The sequence below is a fragment of the Rattus rattus genome, chromosome 5 (genome assembly GCF_011064425.1).
Source record: "Rattus rattus isolate New Zealand chromosome 5, Rrattus_CSIRO_v1, whole genome shotgun sequence".
Lineage (NCBI taxonomy): Eukaryota > Metazoa > Chordata > Mammalia > Rodentia > Muridae > Rattus > Rattus rattus.
The window spans coordinates 140,178,211-140,197,604 of record NC_046158.1 but is presented as its reverse complement, the minus strand read 5'-3'; the positions used below and the strand labels follow the sequence as shown (position 1 = coordinate 140,197,604).

Below are 19,394 nucleotides of genomic sequence, written 5' to 3'. Positions count from 1 at the left end.
AGGTATCTCTTCCCTTGTCCCTGAGACATCTGGAGGAGGTTTCTACGGGAAGATGATACCCACTGGACCTATCTGGCAGTGCTATTCATAGGTGCTATTTCTGAACTAAAGACCGGAGGCCACCTGAGGTTTCCGAATCCCCACACATCCTTCAGAACAGAACAAAAGCCCAGCGGCCCAGCCAAGAGCGCTCCATATTCCTTTTGATCTTGCCTCATAATGTGAGTGTAGGCAGCTGTAGGATCCCAAAGAAAAGAAGGGATCCAGACCATGTTTGAAGACCCCACCCCAAATGTCTTTTCTCTTTGATTTCACAAATACACCCAGGGGGTCCTCTCCAGTTAGAGGAAAGTCTTTCCCCACCACCCAGGTCAGTACCTTTTGCCAAGCGTAGCCTTAGAGTCCGTTGAGGCAGACCCCAAGCAAGGGGCTGGAACTGGATGAAAAGGAGGGCTACGCCTTGCTTTTAAACCTCCACACAGAACCCCGGCCTTGCCAGGAGCCTCACAAACTGGAGAGAAGCTGGGGTGGGAAGCCATTAAGGAACGGCTGGAAAGCACACGTGCTTAGGGACTGACCATTTCTGCTGGGGTTCCTGGCCTCGGTTTCCCCCAATGCACCCCAGACCTCCCGTGCTGTCTGTTTCTCCCAACCACCCTGCATTCTGGCTTGTGACCATTCAGTGTTTACCCTCCACTCTGATGTGGGTTGGAAAACAGGTTGAGGATTAAATCTTTTAACCGGTTTAAAGGTGCTTTCTTCACTAATGGCACTGGGAGGGAAAGTTACTGTCATTCTGTGTCCCGTTGTGCCTTGGATCGTGGCTCGCTCAACCAGCTGGCCACTAGACTTGGCTGCAGAAGCCAGTGCAGGAGGGTCAGCAAAAGCCATCTGCTGTAGCCAGGATTGGGCTAAGCCCTCAAGAAGGGGCTGAAACCAACAGGGCCAGGCAGGAGCCACACTCCATGAGCCCTTCTATGACCCCCAAATCATTTCTTTCTGTCAGAGGGTCTTTTTGTCAGGCTTGGAGCTGAGATTTCAAGGTAGATGAACTGATCTTAGATACTTAGATCAAGACCTATGAGCAGAGAGACGGGATCACAGAGACACTTGGCTCTGGAGGGCAGTCTGGGCTCCCGAAACCCGTGGGATCGTAGTATTCCCAGATGATACCCCAAGGACAGTGGTTCTCAACCTTCTTAATGCTGTGACTTTTTAATACTGTTCCTCATGGTTGTCAATACAATTATTTTCACTGCTACTTCATAACTGTAGTTTTGAATCATAATGTAAATATCTGATAAACAGGATATCTGATAGGAAACCCCCGTGAAAGGGTCATTCGACCTCCGAAGGGGTTGCGACCCACAGATTGAGAACCAATGGCCTAGGAGCCAGAGAACCCTGCAAGGGTCTAGTGACATGTTTAATAGCTGGAGGTCAGGGCTGTACTGAGGCCTGGGACAGCTACCTGACTCCGGATAGAGAGGTGGGTCCCTGAGTACTCCCCATGCTCCCCACAGCCACCTGGGCCTCATTCAGTGCCATCTCTGTCAGATGCCATCTTGTTCCAGTTCTTCAAACCCAGTGCCCTGGTACCGAGCGGTCAAACTGACGAACACGGCCATTTGTATTTCAAGGTGGCGGTAGTGGTGGCTGCCAGTCAACTTGCAGCCCTTGTTGGATTGGCCCACGGCACTCATCTTCTGACCCCTACTGTCCTAAGTACTCCATCAGTCCTGGGTCAGGCCAAGGAGAACCATCAGGGCAAGCTCAAACCAGGGTGTCAAAGTTCACACATGGCAGTGGCTTCCGCCAATAGCAGAGGTTGCTGTATTCGGGGTTGGCCAGGTCTGTGCTGGGGCCGCGCACCACGGGCGGGAAGAGAAGCTCCACCACCTCTCCAAGCCGCTGGTACCTGTGGGCAGAATGGGCAGCAATGAGTCAGAGTTGTCACAAGGCAGTGGCCTTCACAGCTGGCGAGGCCCAGGATTTATCCAGGAGAAGAGGTGGCATCCGGGTCCTGGGAGAGGCTGCGGGTGGGGGACACAGGGCCTTACGTGGATTTGTGGTTCTTTATGAGCTCTTGGATGAGCTCTCCCCGGGGGTTGACTGTGAAGATTCGAGACTCAGGGAGGCCCACCTGCCTGTAGGCAAAAACATCCTGCAAGAGACAGAAAGGGTTAGGGCAGCGTCTGAGACTGCTGGGGGGCAGGGAGGTGGGGCTGCAGCTGTAAGGAGGGGACACTCACGTTAGGCCTGTTCCCAAACGCGGCATAGAAAGGCTGTCTTTGGGGCAGAAACAGCTGCTGGATATCACTCAGGCAGGCAACCTTGAACACCTCTGGCTTCTTCTCGATTACTTCCCTGGAGTGGCCATGGTCACGGACGGGGATGAGGGCAAAGGAAAGACAAGACACCAGAGAGTCAGAGGACATGTTGTCTGACCAGTCTTGTGAGATACCCAGGAGCAAATGTGTGCTAGGCTGGAGGTGCTCTTGCCTTCCCCGTGTGTGTAAGCGTGGTTACCTGTGGAGGGCGGAGAAGAGGCTGCTGGGAGACAGTAGGATGGGGCCCTTAGGGAGGCCGCAGCCGTGCTCGCTCACCCACTGCAGGTACCCCTTGGTGAGGTCAGCCATGCCGATAGCCCGTGCTGAGCAGTACAGGAACTTGTACCCATTTCTGGGGGTGGGAGACAGTCATCAGAGATACCTTCCCTATTCCCATTATCCATTCGCTACAAACACAGCTCAGTGGGGGTCTCTGGCCCTCAAACCCACAGGGCTTTGAAGAATGAGACTGAGGAAGGCCTTGGGGGTGGGTATTGTCAGCATCTGTCCCAGCTGGAACTTGGATACTATTTTATGGGCCAGGATAGAGATGGCTTTCTGCTACCTTGTGGTCAGCAGGTACATGACTCACGAGAGAACTAAGGACCAGAAAGGTCTCTGTTTTATGGACTTCCCAGTCTACTCCTGGTGGCACCCAAGACTGGCTTCCCAGGACAGAAGTTAGGGTGGCCCAAGATACTCTATTACCCTCCAGCTAGGAGTCCCGACCCAGTCAGCCAGAGCTCAGCACTCACAGATGGATTTTGTGGTAGAGACTAGTAATGCCCTGGTGTGTCCAGTCTTTCCCCAGCTGGGGCAGAATGTGGCCCAGAGCATCCGACCTATAAGCAGGGAAGAAAGTCATTTAGGCTACCCACATGGCTCCCATGCTCCATGGGCGTGGCTCAACGTGGCCCACCTGGAAGAAGGCATTGCACACTGCTCCCATACACCCAGAACAATGGGAGGTAGGTCCCCAGGCACTCCCCCAGACTCCTCACAGCCAGCTAGGTCTCACTTGGTGATGGTGCCGTCTATGTCAGAGATGACCACCTTGTCATCCCAGTTCCACAGGTAGATGGTGGCTTTGCAACGGCAGGTGCCTTGGTACTGGGTAGTCACACTGAAGACCACATCGTTAGCTCCTTCATTCAGGTTTAGACACCGCTGGGGGACAGACAAAGGGAGAAGGTATGATCTGTCACCCTACACTTTGGCTGTGGTTTTGATCCCCATGAGCCTCTTTTCCCCTCTTCCTGTTAGTTCTGAGACCCTTCCTGAGGCGTTATACAGCAACCACACACAGACACTTGTATATAGAAAGAGGGCATCTGTGCTGCCCGGGTACCTGCACAGCGCTTTCTGTTCCATGGCGCAAATTACAGACAAACCACATTTGTGACTCTCTGCCTGGGTTTCGAGATCAGCCCCAAGGCGAGGGCTAGTCATGATAGGAAAATACTTTATCCAAAGGGAGGTGGGGCTGTGTGATCATCATAGAAAGCCCTTTCAGGGGGCGAGGGTAGCTAAAGTGAGACCTGGCCCTGGATGTGAACCTTAGAGAATGAGGCTGGCTTCTCTCCATCATAGCTAGGAGATCTCTGTGTCCAGGCTGATCCAAAACTGGACAAGTACTCTAGGGCCCCAGGCAAGGGACTGCTATCTTGTACCAAGCTGGTCAAACCATGAATGCCTTCCTGATCGTGGGGCTACCAGATACAGAGCTCAGGGAATCCATATAATGAAGGCTGGATGGGGTTGTCGAAAATCTGAAGAGCTGTTATCAGCACTGATGGCTTCCAAGAGGTTTCCAAGGTACACTGCAGTACACTGCAGGTGGATATTCTAGGATATGAGAGGACTTTTCCCTTAGAGCTTCTAACAGAAATCAGCTGGTCTATGAAGAAGTGAGCCCCCACCCCCACCCCGGGTATTTAACACAGGCCATGGAGAAGCTGCCTGTCGATTCTGGCTGTGGTGAACTGCACTTCACCTTGGTCCTGTGAGATCTGAATGGAATTAACACAGCCCAGCCCCTCCACCCAGGAAGACAGGGATCTGCACACTCACGATCTGATCGGAAGAGAGACGAAGAGACTTCTTGTAGGTAGGGACATAGCCCGGAGTGGAGGATGGCAGTGGGGGCACTTCAAGGATCACAGGGCTGTCTGGGACATCGTCGTCACTGCTTAGGACCTCTGTCTTCTCTCTGCGGGCATTGCTGGCATTTTGAACCACTTCCCCCAGCCATAGGCCTTTTGCTTACCCTCAGCGCAGGCACCTGAGCGATCCAGGCCCTGTTCCTATCACTCTAGAGCTGCCGCCTAGGTGGGGTGTCTGCCCAGGGAGCCGAGAGCCAAGCTGGGATGGAGGCCTAACCATCTAGCTTCACTATGCCTCTCTTGGGGTGTCTACCTGGAGGTATCTTCCTGAACACGTGTATCCTGGAACTTGTCCCTAATCTCACTTGTTTTGGCTTCAGCTAGCCCACCCTTGGTCACTCTTTCCACAAGCTGGATTGCTGGGTTGCTTCCAAGATTAGAATCAAGTGTGGGCTGGGGTAGAGAGACCCTTGTCCCTCCCCTTAATACAGCAGCCCCTGGTCAGCTTTGTCACTGCCTACCTGAGGGACACCTGGTATGTCTCTAGGTCTGTTTTCCCATCTTGGAGGTGGGGACATTTCTCAGGGGAATGAAAAGGCTGGGAAAGAGGTCTGGCACCCTCCCCCACCAGGCCGATCCTCACCAGGCTCCAGTCCCAAGCCCTGCTAACAGGTTCTACTCACCCCTGCTGTTTCCTGGTTGCCGCTTTCTCCCTCTGGGCACTGCGCTGTGGGAAGAACTTCCATAAGCAGATTCTGCTTCCTGGCCTGTGCTGGCCCTGCCCTGTGATCACCGGCCACCCACCTACCTCCTCGGCTGGGAAGTCCCTGCGTCTCCAGGAAAACCACCATCGCCCACCTTTCCGGGGCATCTTCTCCTTTTCAAGCTTGTCCACAGTGCTCTGTGGGTGGATGACAGCCATGAGCTCTTTCTACACCACATAAATCTACCTTAGGTTGACAATGGGAACCCCATGAGCCCAGAATCTCAGCCCACCCTAGAGCAAGGTACTGCCAACTTCTAGAGGCTGAAGAAAATGTTCACCTCCTCCCGAGAGCCTAAGAATGGCTCAAGGAAGTCTGCAAAGGCGACCAAAGGCCCCTCCCGCCTCGCCAGAACTCCTGGGCTCTAGTTCAGCTTCCCGATCTCATGAGCCCATGCCCTACTAGAGTGACTGAGGGTAGTACTGTATCGGGAGAATCTTAGAACTGGTACTCAACGCAGGATGCCTCCCCATAGCCCCAGGAACAGACATAGTCAGTGTACTCTTTAACCCAAAGACAGACACAAACAATTTCCTGAAGTCAGTGATCCTAACTCATGATCCTATCCCTCTCTTGGTATTCTGATCGTTATCTGACTGAGGTATCATTACCTTAAGGAGAAAAAGAAAGAAAAGCTGATTAGATGCATGGTAAGAAACCCGCCTGGATGACCTATCAGCACCCTAGTGGTGCTGTTTACAGAACTCAAGTCAGAAGAACACGAGCTTGGGGTTTATCAATCCGGGAGCCAGCAGGCGTGGGTGGGGGCCTCTCAAAGGCCTCAAGTAGCAGATCCGTCTGGATAAAACGAGGAGAGTCAAACAAGGGATGGGCTCTCCTTCTTCCCGTAGGTCCTAGGCCCTGCCACCATATGATAGAACCAGACATCACTAAAGGGATGCTGTCAACACTTAGATGCCTTTGAAGAATCCTAACTGAGCTAAGAGTCACAGATAAGACAAGAGTGGGGCCCTGGGGGTCTCGCAGAGAGCAGAAACAGCAGGGAGAGTCCCGGGCCCCTCTCTGTTCACCATCCTCTTTCTTGCCAAGGCTATGCCTTCCCTGACCTCACAGAGAGGGCAGGTGGCTGCAGAAGGCCAGGTGATATTCCTTCTGAAAAGGAATATAAACACTGGCTTCCTTCCCCCATCTGGGTATCCACACGCGCTGCTCCCTGCCTGACCTGCTCAGGACTGTCACTCATTTGACTAGTGGGGACTTGTTCAGCACCCCAGGCTACTCATCTACTGATCGGTTGAATCTGGTGCTCATCTGGATGAGTCTTTGATCAACTGTGCCTTCCTGGAGGGTGGGTGCGTTTGGCTCATGACACCTCAATATGGCGTATAAGAGGTATACCACAGAGGAAGGCTGACCTAGGGGGCCAGCACCCCTGAGCTCAGCAGAGGAGGGCCAGGGTGGAACCCTCTTTCCCAGGCCCCATCTTTCAGATCCCAAACTCTCCTGTTGAAGGTTTGTCTCAGTGCGGCCATCTGTTGGATGTTTATGCTGTTCTGATCTCTCCTGAGTGCTGCTGATGAAGAGCCCAAACCCAGCCATGGCTGAGAATCCTTGGAATGACAGCCTTTGTCCACACAGGATGGGCAGGACTTTGAGGCCCTCTGTTTCCTGCCTGGAGAGCGGTCTGGTAGGCAGTAGCCACAAGCTCCAAGCCCTATCTCTGTTCACCATCTACTTTCTTGCCGAGGCTATGGCTTCAAGGCATCAGCCCCGGTGGTGTTCTAAGCATTACCTCAGGTAAGTTCTTCTGGAAGGCTTGCAGAGAAAGAATCATGGGGGCAGCCACAGCCCAGTTATAATGCCTGGAGAGAAAGAATGAAGTATTGGAGCTACTGTACCTCTGAGGGTATCGAGAGTGGGTAACTCTGGACACCAGCCATCCCCAACCGGCTACTCACTTCTCGTTGATTTTCACCACGAGGTTTGGGTCATCCAGGAGCCCGGGATTCTTCGTGAGGTCCTCGTAGGAGACCATGTGCTGGGTGAACTTCTCTGGGCACAGAGGCAGAACGTGAGGGCTGAGGCTGTCATGACCCACACAATCTGCTTCCCTCGTCCCCTCCATACCTCCTGTTGGCTAGGTCTTTCACTTGGTAACATCTCCTGGCTCTGTGGTGCTTCACCTATTCCCACTCCAGGGATCACAGGTTAGGTCAAGGCTTACGATCGAGCATTTATGCCATAAAAATGGTGGCTGAGAGCGGGCACCACAGGATAGCGAGTGCAGGAAGCCCTGCCCTGCCTCCCATCTGTGCCCTCAATCCTCAAACGTCTTCCCTGACTTCCGGCTCCTGGAGACTTCCCTGCCCTGTGGTGGTCTCTGGAGGTCTTCCTTGCTCTTCCTTGACCCTGAGGGGTCATTTCTGTCCTCCAATGGCTCCCGAGTGTCATATCTGTTCTCCTCTTCCCTCTCTGTTCATCCCTAGGAGTCTCCATCCCTTCTCTGATCCCTGAACATCCTCCCCATCCTCCCCATCCTCCCTTGGTCCCTAGCTCCGCACTAATCCTTGGAATGGCTGGCACCATGGTTGAGCATACCCAGGGAGATATCGCGAGTGTCGGCCAGTCCACCACAGAGGGACAATTCTATTCTGTCCACGGAGTCCAGAGTGCACTCTGCTGTGTGCTCACGGTTGGGGTTCTCCAGCAGCTTCTGGCTGCTGGGCTCGCTCCACCTCCTGGCCCCCATCCCACAGTCACTAAAGGCAAAGAGGGTGGACAGCAATGATATGAATACAAAAGATGAAGGGGTTCCCCGCTTTCCTCCCAGGCCCCTGATAAGCTTGGGACTAGGGCCTTTGGCTCCACAGACCCCAGTCCCAAACTCCCTGCCACCCGGTGCCCAAGCACCTCTTGGGGAAATAGAGGGCCACATTCTCAGAGTCCAGGGAGGGCAGATCATCCAGGTAGATATCACTTGGGCCCAGGTGCTGGCTTCTCTTCAGGGAAGCTGAGAATGAATGAGGGGACAGTCACACACCGAACATGGATTCCGTGGCATGAACGACATGTGTCCCTTCTCCTCTGAGTGTCTCAAGGTGGTGCTGTCCAATAGAAGTCTTCCATGACAGAAGGGCCCCATATCCATACTGTCTAGCGTGGGAGCCACTTAGCCATACTTCAGAGACGTTGGTGTGGCACAGAAGTGCACTTTCAAAGTTTGCTCACTTGAACCATTACATCTTATTTTACCTATTTATTATTTATTATTTATTAAAAGCGATTTTATTTATTTTGTGTGTGTGTGTGTGTGTGTGTGTGTCGGTGGAGGGACATGTGTGCCAGTGTGCCATGGTCTGAGGATGACAGTACACGTGTACTGGTCAGAGGACAGCTTGCAGGCGTCAGTTCTCGCCTTCCACCGTGTGGATCCTGGGGACCAAACCCAGGTTCTCAGGCTTGGGGTCAGTGCTTTACCCACTGAGTCATCGCACTAACCCTATGCACTGTTTCTTTGAGACAGGGCCTCGTATATCCCAGGCTCGCTTTGAACTCATGATGTAGCCAAGGGCAACCTTGAATTCCTGATCCCCTCCACCTGAATCTCCCAAATTCTGGGATAAAAGCCTGCATCACTGGACGCAGTTTATCTGAGACTAGGGCTCGAACCGTGGCTTCCTCCATGTCAGACGAGCATCCCACCAACGGCACACCATGCCCAGCCCTTAATTATTTAACTTAATTTTGCTTCCTATAAATCAGTGGCTATCAGTGCAGGGGCCTTCCTACCACTCTTCAGTAAAGACAGGCTGGGTGCTGAGGAAGGCCAGCCTTGCTTGGCCTGCCTGACGTCCTGACCCAGCATCCGTCATCCCTATTCACTCAAGACGGCTCTCAGGTCCCAGGCCTGAAACCCATCTCCCACCTTGGAGGCCTGATTCATGCAGCCTCCTCTGCCTAGAATTTTCTTCTCATCCCTCCCATAGCTGTATCTTCATTGCCCATGTCTTGGTTATAACTCTCATTACTCAGAGACCACGTGCTTTCCTAGGCCCCAGCCCCGAGCTAATGACTCTGTTCTGTGTGGTCTATGCTAGGCTCTGTCTTGTTTATGCACATGCCATTTGGCTCCTCCATGGAACTAGACCCTGGGAACACTGGCCAGGCACAAGGCCTGGCATATGGCAGCTGCTCAAACTGTACCTGAAGTCCTACAGCCCACCCAGGACATAACCTGGGGCTAGGGATGCAAAGAGAGAGACCCAGCCATCACTCACCTCTTCCTCTGGAGACTTCTGTACGTCCAGAGGGCGTGTGGCTCTCTGGAGTGGTCCAGCTCCATGATTTTGTGGCAGGAGGGTGTCCTGTACCCCTGGGGTGCTGAGTCTTGGTTTCCTTACTCTCTGGGGCAGCAAGAGGAGAATCCATGGGAGTTTCCTCACAATGTGCCTCCACATCAGGATGAAACATATCTTCCCTGACTCCTGGTTGCAGCGCTGGGGATCTCAAAGTGTCCACGCCAGCCATAGAGGAAGGGCTGGGTTCCCCAGGAAGAGCACAGATTGCCTCAGCCATACTTTCAAGGACCAACGAGAACTCAGGATGCTCAGCTTTCGCCACCTTCGATCAGACAAATACAGGAAGACAAGTGGGGTGCATGTGAGCTCACACGGTGCACATCCCAGGGGCTCTACTCCTCATACAGAGTGGCCAGGGAGTCCCCGAAAGGCAGAGACTGGAGAAGCAAGGAAGAACTCACCTTAGGCAGCCTCCCCCAGGCCCACTGCATATGAGACTCAGCCCTCAGAGGACTGGGCTCCAAGGGCCGCAGCTCTAGCTCTGAGTCACTCTTAGGGGACATTAGGTCAGCAGATGAGAGGCTGCAAAGAACAAGCATTCAGAGACCACCACTAGTCAGCCTGTCGCCATCCCTCAATCTCAGACAACATGGAAAACCATTTTCAACATGGAAAACCATTTTCAACAGATATTTATGCCTGTGCTGTATCCAAAATATACACACACACAGATCTAGATAAATATGGATATATATGGGGATACACACACACACACACACACATATACACACATACACACATATATAAATGTACCTATGTAAAGAATTCCACAAATCAGCAACAAGAAAGCAATCCGGTTTTAGTTTTTTTAAAGCTAGGTGCGGTAACACATGCCTGTAATCTTAGTATCATCTTCTGCTACATAAAGAGTTCAAGGCTAGCTTTGGCTAAGTCACACCTTGTCTAAAAAAAAAAAAATCAAAACAAAAAGGATGGCAAGATGTGACTTCCGTGAGCTCTACGTGTGTGTGTGTGTGTGTGTGTGTGTGTGTGTGTGTGTGTGTGTGTGTGTGTGTGTGTGTGCAAGTGAGTGCAGTGCCTATGGAGGCCAGAAGAGGGCATCAGATCTCCTGGAGCTGGAGTGACAGGTAGCTGTGAGCTGCTTCCTAACGTGTGAGGAACTGAACTGGATCCCCGGGAAGAGCAGCAAGTGCTCTTAAGTGTGGAGCCATCTCTCCAGCCCCAAAGACATGACTTCTTAATGGGTATAGAGTTTCTGTCCAGCGTGAAGGAAAGTTCTAGAACTACTGAGTAGCTATGGTCACATAACGTTGTGAACCGACTTCATGCTATCGCGCACTCTGAACTGGCTAAAATGGGGAAGTCCATCTCGAGAGTATTTTGCCACAACTGAAAAAGTGAGTTCGATCCTAAGTCAAAACTTTATCAAAATGAAGACAAAAAAAAAAAAAATAAATAAATAAAAAAAATTGCCCCAAACTTTTAACGTTTTACAAAAAAGAAATATAGATGGGCAACAAACCGGCTGGGTGGGTCCTGAGGCATTAGTCATCACAGAGACGTAAGCTGAAAACAGTTTCACACCAGCCTGCTGCCCACTTCAACACTTACTTGGCCTGGGGCGTACATTCGCCATCAGAGTAGGGGTAGATGTCTCTAGGCTGCGATGAGGGCTCCTCTTCCTTCCGAGCACTGCTTAGGGACCACAGAGACATCAAGACCCTTGTCCAGAGTCATTTGCCCCGGGCTAGAGTGCCCTGTGCCCCGACCTGGTTCCTACCTACCTTGGGGACTCTGGCATTGGCTTTTCCAGCAAGGTCAGCTCACTCTCGGCACCTGCCTCTAGCTCTTCAGAACTGGAGTCCGCCGCATCCTCCCTGCGCCTGGGTTTCCTCCTGCGCCGCCTCTTTCTCCGTCCCGTAATGACGAGGCCCTCAGGCTCGCTAGCTGTGCCCAGCTGGGAGTCTGAGGGAAAGCCTGACAGGCCTCCCCACGGGATGGGTGAGGTGCACAGTCGAGGAGGCACGTCTTCCTGTGGAGAAAACAAGGGCTAAAAGTGGTAGGGCCATCAGGTTATCCACAGCCCCACGGCAAACTCATTTAGGGCCAGGCACGGGGCCTGAGCAGAGGCAGTGGCAGCCCACACTGGCCGCAAAGCCCCCTCTAACTGAGGTGATGCAGCAGTCGAGGCAAACTCTTTTGTTGACTTGGGCTAGGCCCTGCCTTCATTCTGCAAGACACCGGTCTTTTCACATGCACCCCAATTCTGTCTTCTCGGTGTATGGGTCTGATACAGACTAGAACAGCCAGGCTCTACTCTTAGCGGTCCCCTTAGCCTTGTCTTTTCTGAGTTTCCAATCCAAGCTGTCTTTCCATGGGCTCAGAGGGTCAGCTCAGAGGGCCCCTGCTTCAGAAACCTTCCTCAGGAAGCAGAAGGAACCAAAGTACACACACACCCCTTTCTGGGCTGTGGATATAATGACATTTGAGGCCAGCTTCAAGTGACCCTCTTTATCAGATCTCTGCCGAAGAGATGTCCCTGAGGTCGGTCAAGGGCAGTGACAGGCCCCAGGTTCCCTCGTGATAGATAGAGCCTCAGTGGAGAGGTGACGTCGGGCACAAGCCAGGAGGATGGTCCCTACCTCATCACTGTCCAGCTCCTGGACAAAGAAGGCCTCGCCACTGTCCCCCAACTTCATGTGCAAGTCCACAGGCTCTCCATTGATCTCGATGTCCACCTGTAGTGGGAATGGGGGTTGGGGACATCATGGCCAAGGTACGGGTCCTCATACCCAGATCTGAAGGCACACTCCCTCCCACCTGCCACCAGCTCTGAGGTGGGCGGAGCGCTCTCCAGACTTCAGTGGCCCTGGCCTCTCGCTCATCACATGGTCCCCAAGAAAGCACCACCGTGACCTGAGTCTCCTACTTTTCCCCTCTCCCGGGTGTTGACTGCATGGACTATGGTGAGAATTCCCACTTACTGTAGAGTGTGTTATGTAGAGCGTCCTGTTTAACAACCCCTTGTAGTAACTTCTATCATTGTCTTTCTAGGCGAAGAAACTTAGGCTTGTGTGTGTGTGGGGGGGGGGAGAGAACTCATTATTTGTGAGGACCTGCAAAGGGTCTTCAACTACACCCTGATCTCTTTGTGTTATGTCTCATGTGTGTTTGTATGTGGTGTCACATGTGTGTGTACATGTTCATGTGGGGAGGTCAGAGGTCAATCTCAGACGTCTTCCTCAGTCACTCTCTACCTTATTCTTTGAGACCTGGAGCTCACCAAGGTTAGAAGGCAAGTGAGCTCCAGAGAGCTACCCCATCGCCGTCTCTTCCGGGCTTTCTGTGTTTAAACTGTAAATTCACAGACATATGGTGCACATCACTATTGAGATTGGAAAAGTTTGCTGGAAATCGAAGTTCAGGCATCACAAGCTTTTTACTCACTGCTCTACGGCCCAACCTCTTACCTCTCAGTACCTTGCCTTTTAACTTCCTATCAGGGTTCTGAAAAACTCAGTTACCTCAACTCGAATGGGGTTTGGGCCCACTAGGCTGTGGCTTACACAGGGACCCAGGTGCAAAAAGAACGTGAGGAAGTAGACATAGTCCTGCTAAGGGACTGACCCCTTGTTCCCACACACTGGTCTCAAGGCCACATCATCAGCTCCTGTTTACTGTCCCAAACTATCCCACTTTTAGCCCTAGGCATATAAAAAAAAAAAAAAGTGTCCGTCCCTAAAGGTGACGTGGCTTTGTTTGAAGACCCAAGGTGATTTAGCACGGCCACAGGAGAAGCATTTGGAAGTTGAGTTAGGCCTGGTAGCCGCAGCATTTGGTTCTACTCCTCTGGGCTTCCTACCTGGGAAAATGAGAGTCTTCGGGATCAAAGCCCGAAGCCAACCCCAAAACAGTGAGGACCAGTGAGGTGGCTCAGTTGGAAAGAGCACTTGCTGCCAAACTTAACGACTTGAGTTCAATCCCTGGAACCCACAGTGGAAGGAAAGGACAGCCTCCCACGTTGTTTTCTGACGTACACACACACACACACACACACACACACACACACACGCACACATGCACGCAGACGCGCACACACACGCATGCAGATGCACACACTCACACAGTGTGCTCACACACAAATATACACAATCATATATACACACATATACAAGATAAAATAAGATACATTTTTAAAGAAAATTCACTGAAAAGAAAAGAAGAGAGACAGACAGGGATCCCCATATCTGTACTTTCAAAAGCCCACCCCAATGAAGCCAGACTGAAGGCCAAAGCACTCACCACCTTCTCCCGTGACCGCAGGACACCCAGCTTGCCGAACCGCACATGGAAGGGTGAGCATCGGAAGGAGCCATCCACCTGCTTGACCACCAGCACGTCAATGCCGCCGCTCAGTGTGGCTGGGTTCAGGCCCCTGTATAGCTCCTTAACTGTTCCAAACACTGTCTCTGCCAGCTGCCCCACATAGTTCATGGCTGCTGCTGGCCAACACTGGGATGTCCAAGCTTACGTTGTCCAGCCCTCGGAAAGGGAATGTGCCTGTACAGAGGCAGCAGCCGTGGGATGGGAGGATCTCCAGAAGACCTGGGCCTACTAGCCGTGGCTGGCCCACAAACCTACAGTGGGACCCTTGGGCAGCCGGCTGACTTCTCCTACTGCCAATCTCCACATCTGTAAAAACAAGGACTCGGGGTGAAACAATAGCACAATGGCTGGTTGCCCGTGTCTCTAAATGCTATGACTCACTGTGACGCCCATGAGCACTCCATGGGCATGGCTCATCCAATCCTCAGGACAACCTTGCAAGGCTGCCAGAGCTGCTGCTATTACTCCTGTTTACAGACGAACCAGGTGAAGCTTGGGGAGGTGGAGTGACTTGCCCAAGGTCTCACGCCTATGAAAGACGGAACCTGAGGTTCAAGTCCAGGTCTGTGTGACTCACGTCCGGAACCCTTGGCAAGGACAAATAGGAAGAAGATTCGCTGTGTAAACAGGACATCGTGGGCAGCGGGGAGAGCCTCCTGATGCGGGTAGGCCTGCTAGTTAATAGGTGGCGTCCTAAAGGAAGTCTTCCATTTAAGAAATGGGTCTAGCTAGCTTGCTGCTCCTGGGTCCAGGGAATTGAATGGGCTCCTGCATGTGAATTCCAGGTACCTAAGTCTCTACTGAACCACATTACTAGTCCAGACACCAAGTAAGGTCTGTGTGTAGAGTAAGGAGCCACACCAGCCCTCACCCCAACCCTTTTTTCCTGGTAAGATGAGGCCCACAGCCTCCCAGGGTCTCCAGGCCACTGTCCTCAGCCAGTCTCTAGCTTCAGACTAGAATTCAGCCAGGCAGGTCCTCAGAGCCACATTCTGGCCAGCACTGTCCTATAACCCAGTCGGACTGGTCCCTCCGGCTTTCCTCTATGAGGCAGGGTGGGGAGAGGTGAAGGAGGAGGCTTCAGTGGCAACAAAGAAAAGCCAGGGCTGTAATGAGAGTCATGGCCAAGCTGACACAGTGCCCCCTCCTCCTGCTCCACCTGAACCAGACTCAGCTCGTCACACCTGTTATACTGCCAAGTAAGGGACCCACTGCCCTGGCTGCAAGACCCATGACGCGGCAACAGGTCACCCTCCTCTCTCAGATCTTGCCTAAGAATTCCTGGAGGACAACAGTTCAGGATCTTCCTTCAAAGAAGCTACGTGATATACCACACTTCATGGTAATAATAGAGTATAGATTATGTGTGTGTGTGGGGGAGCAGAAAAGAGACTGTGACTTAGGTCTCCTGACTCCTTAATTAGTCCACAGTCCCTGAAACACCACGGAGAGCAGCCACCTCTGTACAGCTCTGTGATGCACCAATCTTGGAATGTGGTCCAGGAATTGGTAGCATACGTGTCACTGGGAGCTTGTTAGAAATGTGGGAAACTCAGGACCCTTCCTGGGTCCACATGTACAGCTGAAGAAAGTCCCAAGTGGTGCCTGAGTCCTTGAGTGTTTGATAGGACTTTCGGAAAGTCGGACCCCAGTGGGTAACATTTCTGAGGGAATGCTGCTGTCTGCTCGGTTCTGGAACCACAGACAGGCTTTCCTCTGTCTGTGTCAATAAATGGCACACGTAGCTCGAGCCAATGTATACTCTTTGGTTGGTTTTATCTCTTAGGAAAAAAAATCTGTAACTAAACATTGTAAGTTTGTATAAGACTATACTGTCTTCTAGCAAACCCAAAATACCTTTTGAATTACATTAAATAAAATGTCGTAGAAGGAGAGGAAGAGGAAGAGGGGGGAGGAGGGGAGGAGGAGGAGGGGGAGGGGAGAGGAGGAGGAGGAGGGGGAGGGGGGGGGAGAGGAGGGGAGGGAGGAAGGAGGAGGAGGAGGAGGAGGAGAAGAAGGAGGAGAAGAAGGAGAAGGAGAAGGAGAAGGAGAAGGAGAAGGAGAAGGAGAAGGAGAAGGAGAAGGAGAAGAAGAAGAAGACAGGTGAAGTGATTTGCCCGGAGTCACAACTTAGTCACTGTCAGAGTGGAGATCAGTATCCAGGCAGTTTGGTACCCTTACCCACAATGCCTCATGGCCATTCATGATCTAGGCACCTGATAATAAAGTCTTGACCTAGCCAGCGGGAGGGTAAGTCAAAATGCGGTGAAATTAAATTCTGTGGCTCTGTAATGTTGCTCAAATCCAATAACCATTTTGTCTGTAAGACACCTGTTGGCTCCTCGGTGGGAAGCTTCATTTTGCTCTAACATCGAGCTCAATGACTATAGACCGAGACAGACTGACAGGACAGACACCTATCTGTTGAGCAAAGCTCTAGACTAGTCAGTCTAGGAAAAACAGAGAAGACCCAGGGGTCTCCAGGAATAAAGGAATAAAAGGAGTAAGCATGGGTTGCCCAGAGTAGGGGTGAAAACAAAGCTGCCTCAGACCTGCTGGGAAGGAAAGAACTGGAAAACAAGGATGGCTTGGTTTGCTGTAGCGTGCGTGTGTGTGTGTGTGTGTGTGTGTGTGTGTGTGTGTGTGTGTGTGTGTGTGTGTGTGTGTGTGTGGCAGGGTAAATTGTAAGACAGTATCTCTGGTTCCTGACCATTTGATGCCCGTAGGCTCCCTGCTCCCATCCAAGGACGTGGCAGCCAAGTTGTCTCTAGATGCTAAAAGCCTCCTAGGAGGAATGTAGCCCAGGAGGAGAGCACTTGCCTTTTACATGCAAGGCCCTAGGCGCAATCCACAGCACTGCAAATAAAGTCAAATGTCTCCTTGGGAGAAAAACTGTCCCCAGTGGAGGGTCACTAACCTAAGAAAAGGATCTAGATGGCAGAGGTGGGCACATGGGATGGGGTGTCACTAGAATCACTCAGGTCTATTCACAGGTTCTCAGGCAAACAACTAGCTGGCCTCAGTTTCCCTTTCACAATATAAGCCTTAGGTGAGACCATCTCACTCTCTAGAATCCCACTTGCTTGGGCTTCGGCTACTTCTAAGTAAAATCCTACCCTGGCCACATCCACCCCTAAGGAAACCTTCTTTTTGGCCTTTTCCCCCCTTGACTGTCCTATTGTTTAGGTTAAGGCTTTATTACCAGATACCCAGATCACTGACGGCAGCAAAGCACTGTGGGTAAGAACACCACAGTGGCTGAGTTCTAATCTATACCCTGCCCCTTCCCAGCTATGACTTTGGGCAAATTGCTTCACTTATCTGAATCTTTTTTTTTAAAAAATATCTTCATTTTATTTTTTTCCTGTGCATTAGTGCTTTGCCTGCATATATGTCTATGTGAGGGTGTCAGACACCACCCCCCTGTCAGGGTGTCAGATTCCCCCAGAACTGAGTTACGGATAGGTGTAGTTGCTGGGAATTGAACTTGGGTCCTCTAGAAGAGCAGCCGGCACTCTTAACCTCTGAGCCATCTCTCCAGCCCCTATTTCTCTGAGTCTAAATTCCAGCTTTTTTTTTTTTTTTTTTTTTTTTTTTTTTTTTTTTTTTTTTCGGGCTGGGGACCGAACCCAGGGCCTTGCGCTTCCTAGGCAAGCGTTCTACCACTGAGCCAAACCCCCAACCCCCAAATTCCAGCTTCTTTAAGAGGAGATAATATCAGGTAGGGATGAGTACCCTCTGAGACAATCTGCATACAGTCCCGTTGTACAATAGGTGTTATGCCCGTGTGTGACATCTAGCAGAGACGCCAGCATCCTTTCCAGAATCGTGACTGTCCCGCTCGCTTAGGCTGTGGGCAGCGCAGTAGGGCAGCCTCTACCTGCAGTTAACAGTTTAGACACAGCAGGCTGACACCCCCCACCATGACCAGTGGGAACCTCGCTATTTACAAGATGGACGACGGGTGAACTCCAGGCCTTGCGGAGTACCTAGCGTAAGCCAGGCTAGATATGTCATCAAGGTTCCAGGGCCAGTTTGCTTCCACCACAGGGAAGCCAAAACAAGTTGCTCTGGATTCTTGGGTCCCTAGATTTTGAGATGGGGGAGTCATGGAGTGTCATGGGGATGACTTTCCAACTGCCACCAAAGAGAGTAGGGGGGTATAAGGATCAGGACCCTTAGACCAGGGAAGTGGCCTACCACTAAGTTACAATTCTCCAGCCTAGGGTGGCAACTTCTGTTGCCCCAGGTGAGGGAAAGTCTCAATTCCCCTCATTGACTGGCAAGACAGGCCAGGGAAGGGACCGGACATTCCTTTGCAACTGAGGACTCAGTACCAAGGACACACGGTCACTCTGGGGCAGCCTCCCTAAAAGTTTCTAGCATCTCCTCTCCAGCTCCCTAGTCTTGGCTATCCAGGGAGCTCGCAACCGCTGGAAAGGGGCAGGAAGGAAATGAAGCCATTACCTCTCTACTCTTTCTCTAGCTCCAAATGGACCCTGGCCCTTGAAGTGAAAATGACATAGAAGAACAGAGTGGGAGAAGAACATTTTTTTTTCCTAGCCCATCTAGGTTCCTAAGTAGAAACTTCCCTCCCGTGGACTGAGACCCAGAGTCGCCGCCTCTACCTGTATGCAGAGGTTCCACAGGTGAGTGTCCAGATCCCAGCACTTCCGCTTCCTCTGGGACCCGGGAGATCCGGGCTCCACTCCTTCCACCAACCAGGTGCGGCTTTCACTGTCACCGGTCAGTTCAGGCTCCACCCCTTACTTCGAAAAGACCCCGCCCCCGTCCCGTGTTCACACTCAAGGGCTCCTTTTTTCCTATGGAGACTGGGGAGCACCAGACTTAGGGGCTCTGACCCGTTCCCAACCACAGCCGTAGCTCCACCAGCTGCCACGACAGGAGCTCGAAAGACGTAAGGACTTTGGAACCGCGTCTACCTACGTCCTGTTCCTTTCTACCTGACTCTGTGACCTTGGGCGAATCGCGCACCGATTAGAGAGGAAAGCTTTGTAAGATTTGCCAGAGAACATGAATGCCTTTGTCGAGTGCTTGGCGCTTGTATTTCCCATCCTGGGAACAGCGTTCCTTGACCCTCCACACCCCATATGATCATAGCTGTCTTATTTGCTCAATTAATGTCAGCCTCGTTTATTTGTTTTTGCATACTGATATCAAACTCGGTGATACGCGAAAAGAGATCTACCACCGCTACACCACCCAGCCTCAAATGTCCCCTTGAACTGAGCGCCTTAAGAACAGATCACCTTCAAGCGCTCAGTGCCATTGCAAAAAATAAATGCTCAGTCATCTATCAGACACATTAGCGGATGGGCAATGCGCTTAATACCACCACCGGCCAGCAGAGGGCAGATGGTGACCAGTCTTCTCTCCCAATCACACTTTCTCACCACCCAACAATCTCAAGGGCAGGCAAGACACGTGAGCAGATTTGAAGGCGATAAATGCAAAAGGCCAGGGCCAGCCAGGAATGGCTTTGAGTCTGTCCAAAGCCTCCCCTGATTCAAA

The 19,394-nt window shown here is 51.9% G+C and overlaps 1 protein-coding gene and 1 long non-coding RNA gene across 2 annotated transcripts; both read right to left on the bottom strand.

Moving 5' to 3' along the window:
* Window positions 1-1,036: 1,036 nt before the first annotated feature.
* On the bottom strand, window positions 1,037-14,005 carry Lpin3 (lipin 3). The gene is made up of 19 exons (XM_032904669.1): window positions 13,779-14,005; window positions 12,119-12,214; window positions 11,261-11,508; window positions 11,088-11,168; window positions 9,917-10,037; window positions 9,435-9,777; window positions 8,068-8,167; window positions 7,756-7,916; window positions 7,116-7,209; window positions 6,950-7,019; window positions 5,241-5,333; window positions 5,116-5,159; window positions 4,401-4,539; window positions 3,349-3,497; window positions 3,086-3,172; window positions 2,530-2,682; window positions 2,253-2,367; window positions 2,061-2,164; window positions 1,037-1,918 (listed from the first exon to the last, which is right to left on the bottom strand). Exons 1-19 carry the CDS (start codon window positions 13,968-13,970, stop codon window positions 1,774-1,776), a joined length of 2,535 nt encoding a protein of 844 aa, XP_032760560.1. The 5' UTR covers window positions 13,971-14,005; the 3' UTR covers window positions 1,037-1,773.
* A 43-nt stretch (window positions 14,006-14,048) lies between these two features.
* On the bottom strand, window positions 14,049-18,811 carry LOC116902252. The gene is made up of 3 exons (XR_004388058.1): window positions 18,491-18,811; window positions 14,244-14,449; window positions 14,049-14,168 (listed from the first exon to the last, which is right to left on the bottom strand). It is a non-coding gene; the product is annotated as an uncharacterized LOC116902252 (long non-coding RNA).
* Window positions 18,812-19,394: the final 583 nt, after the last annotated feature.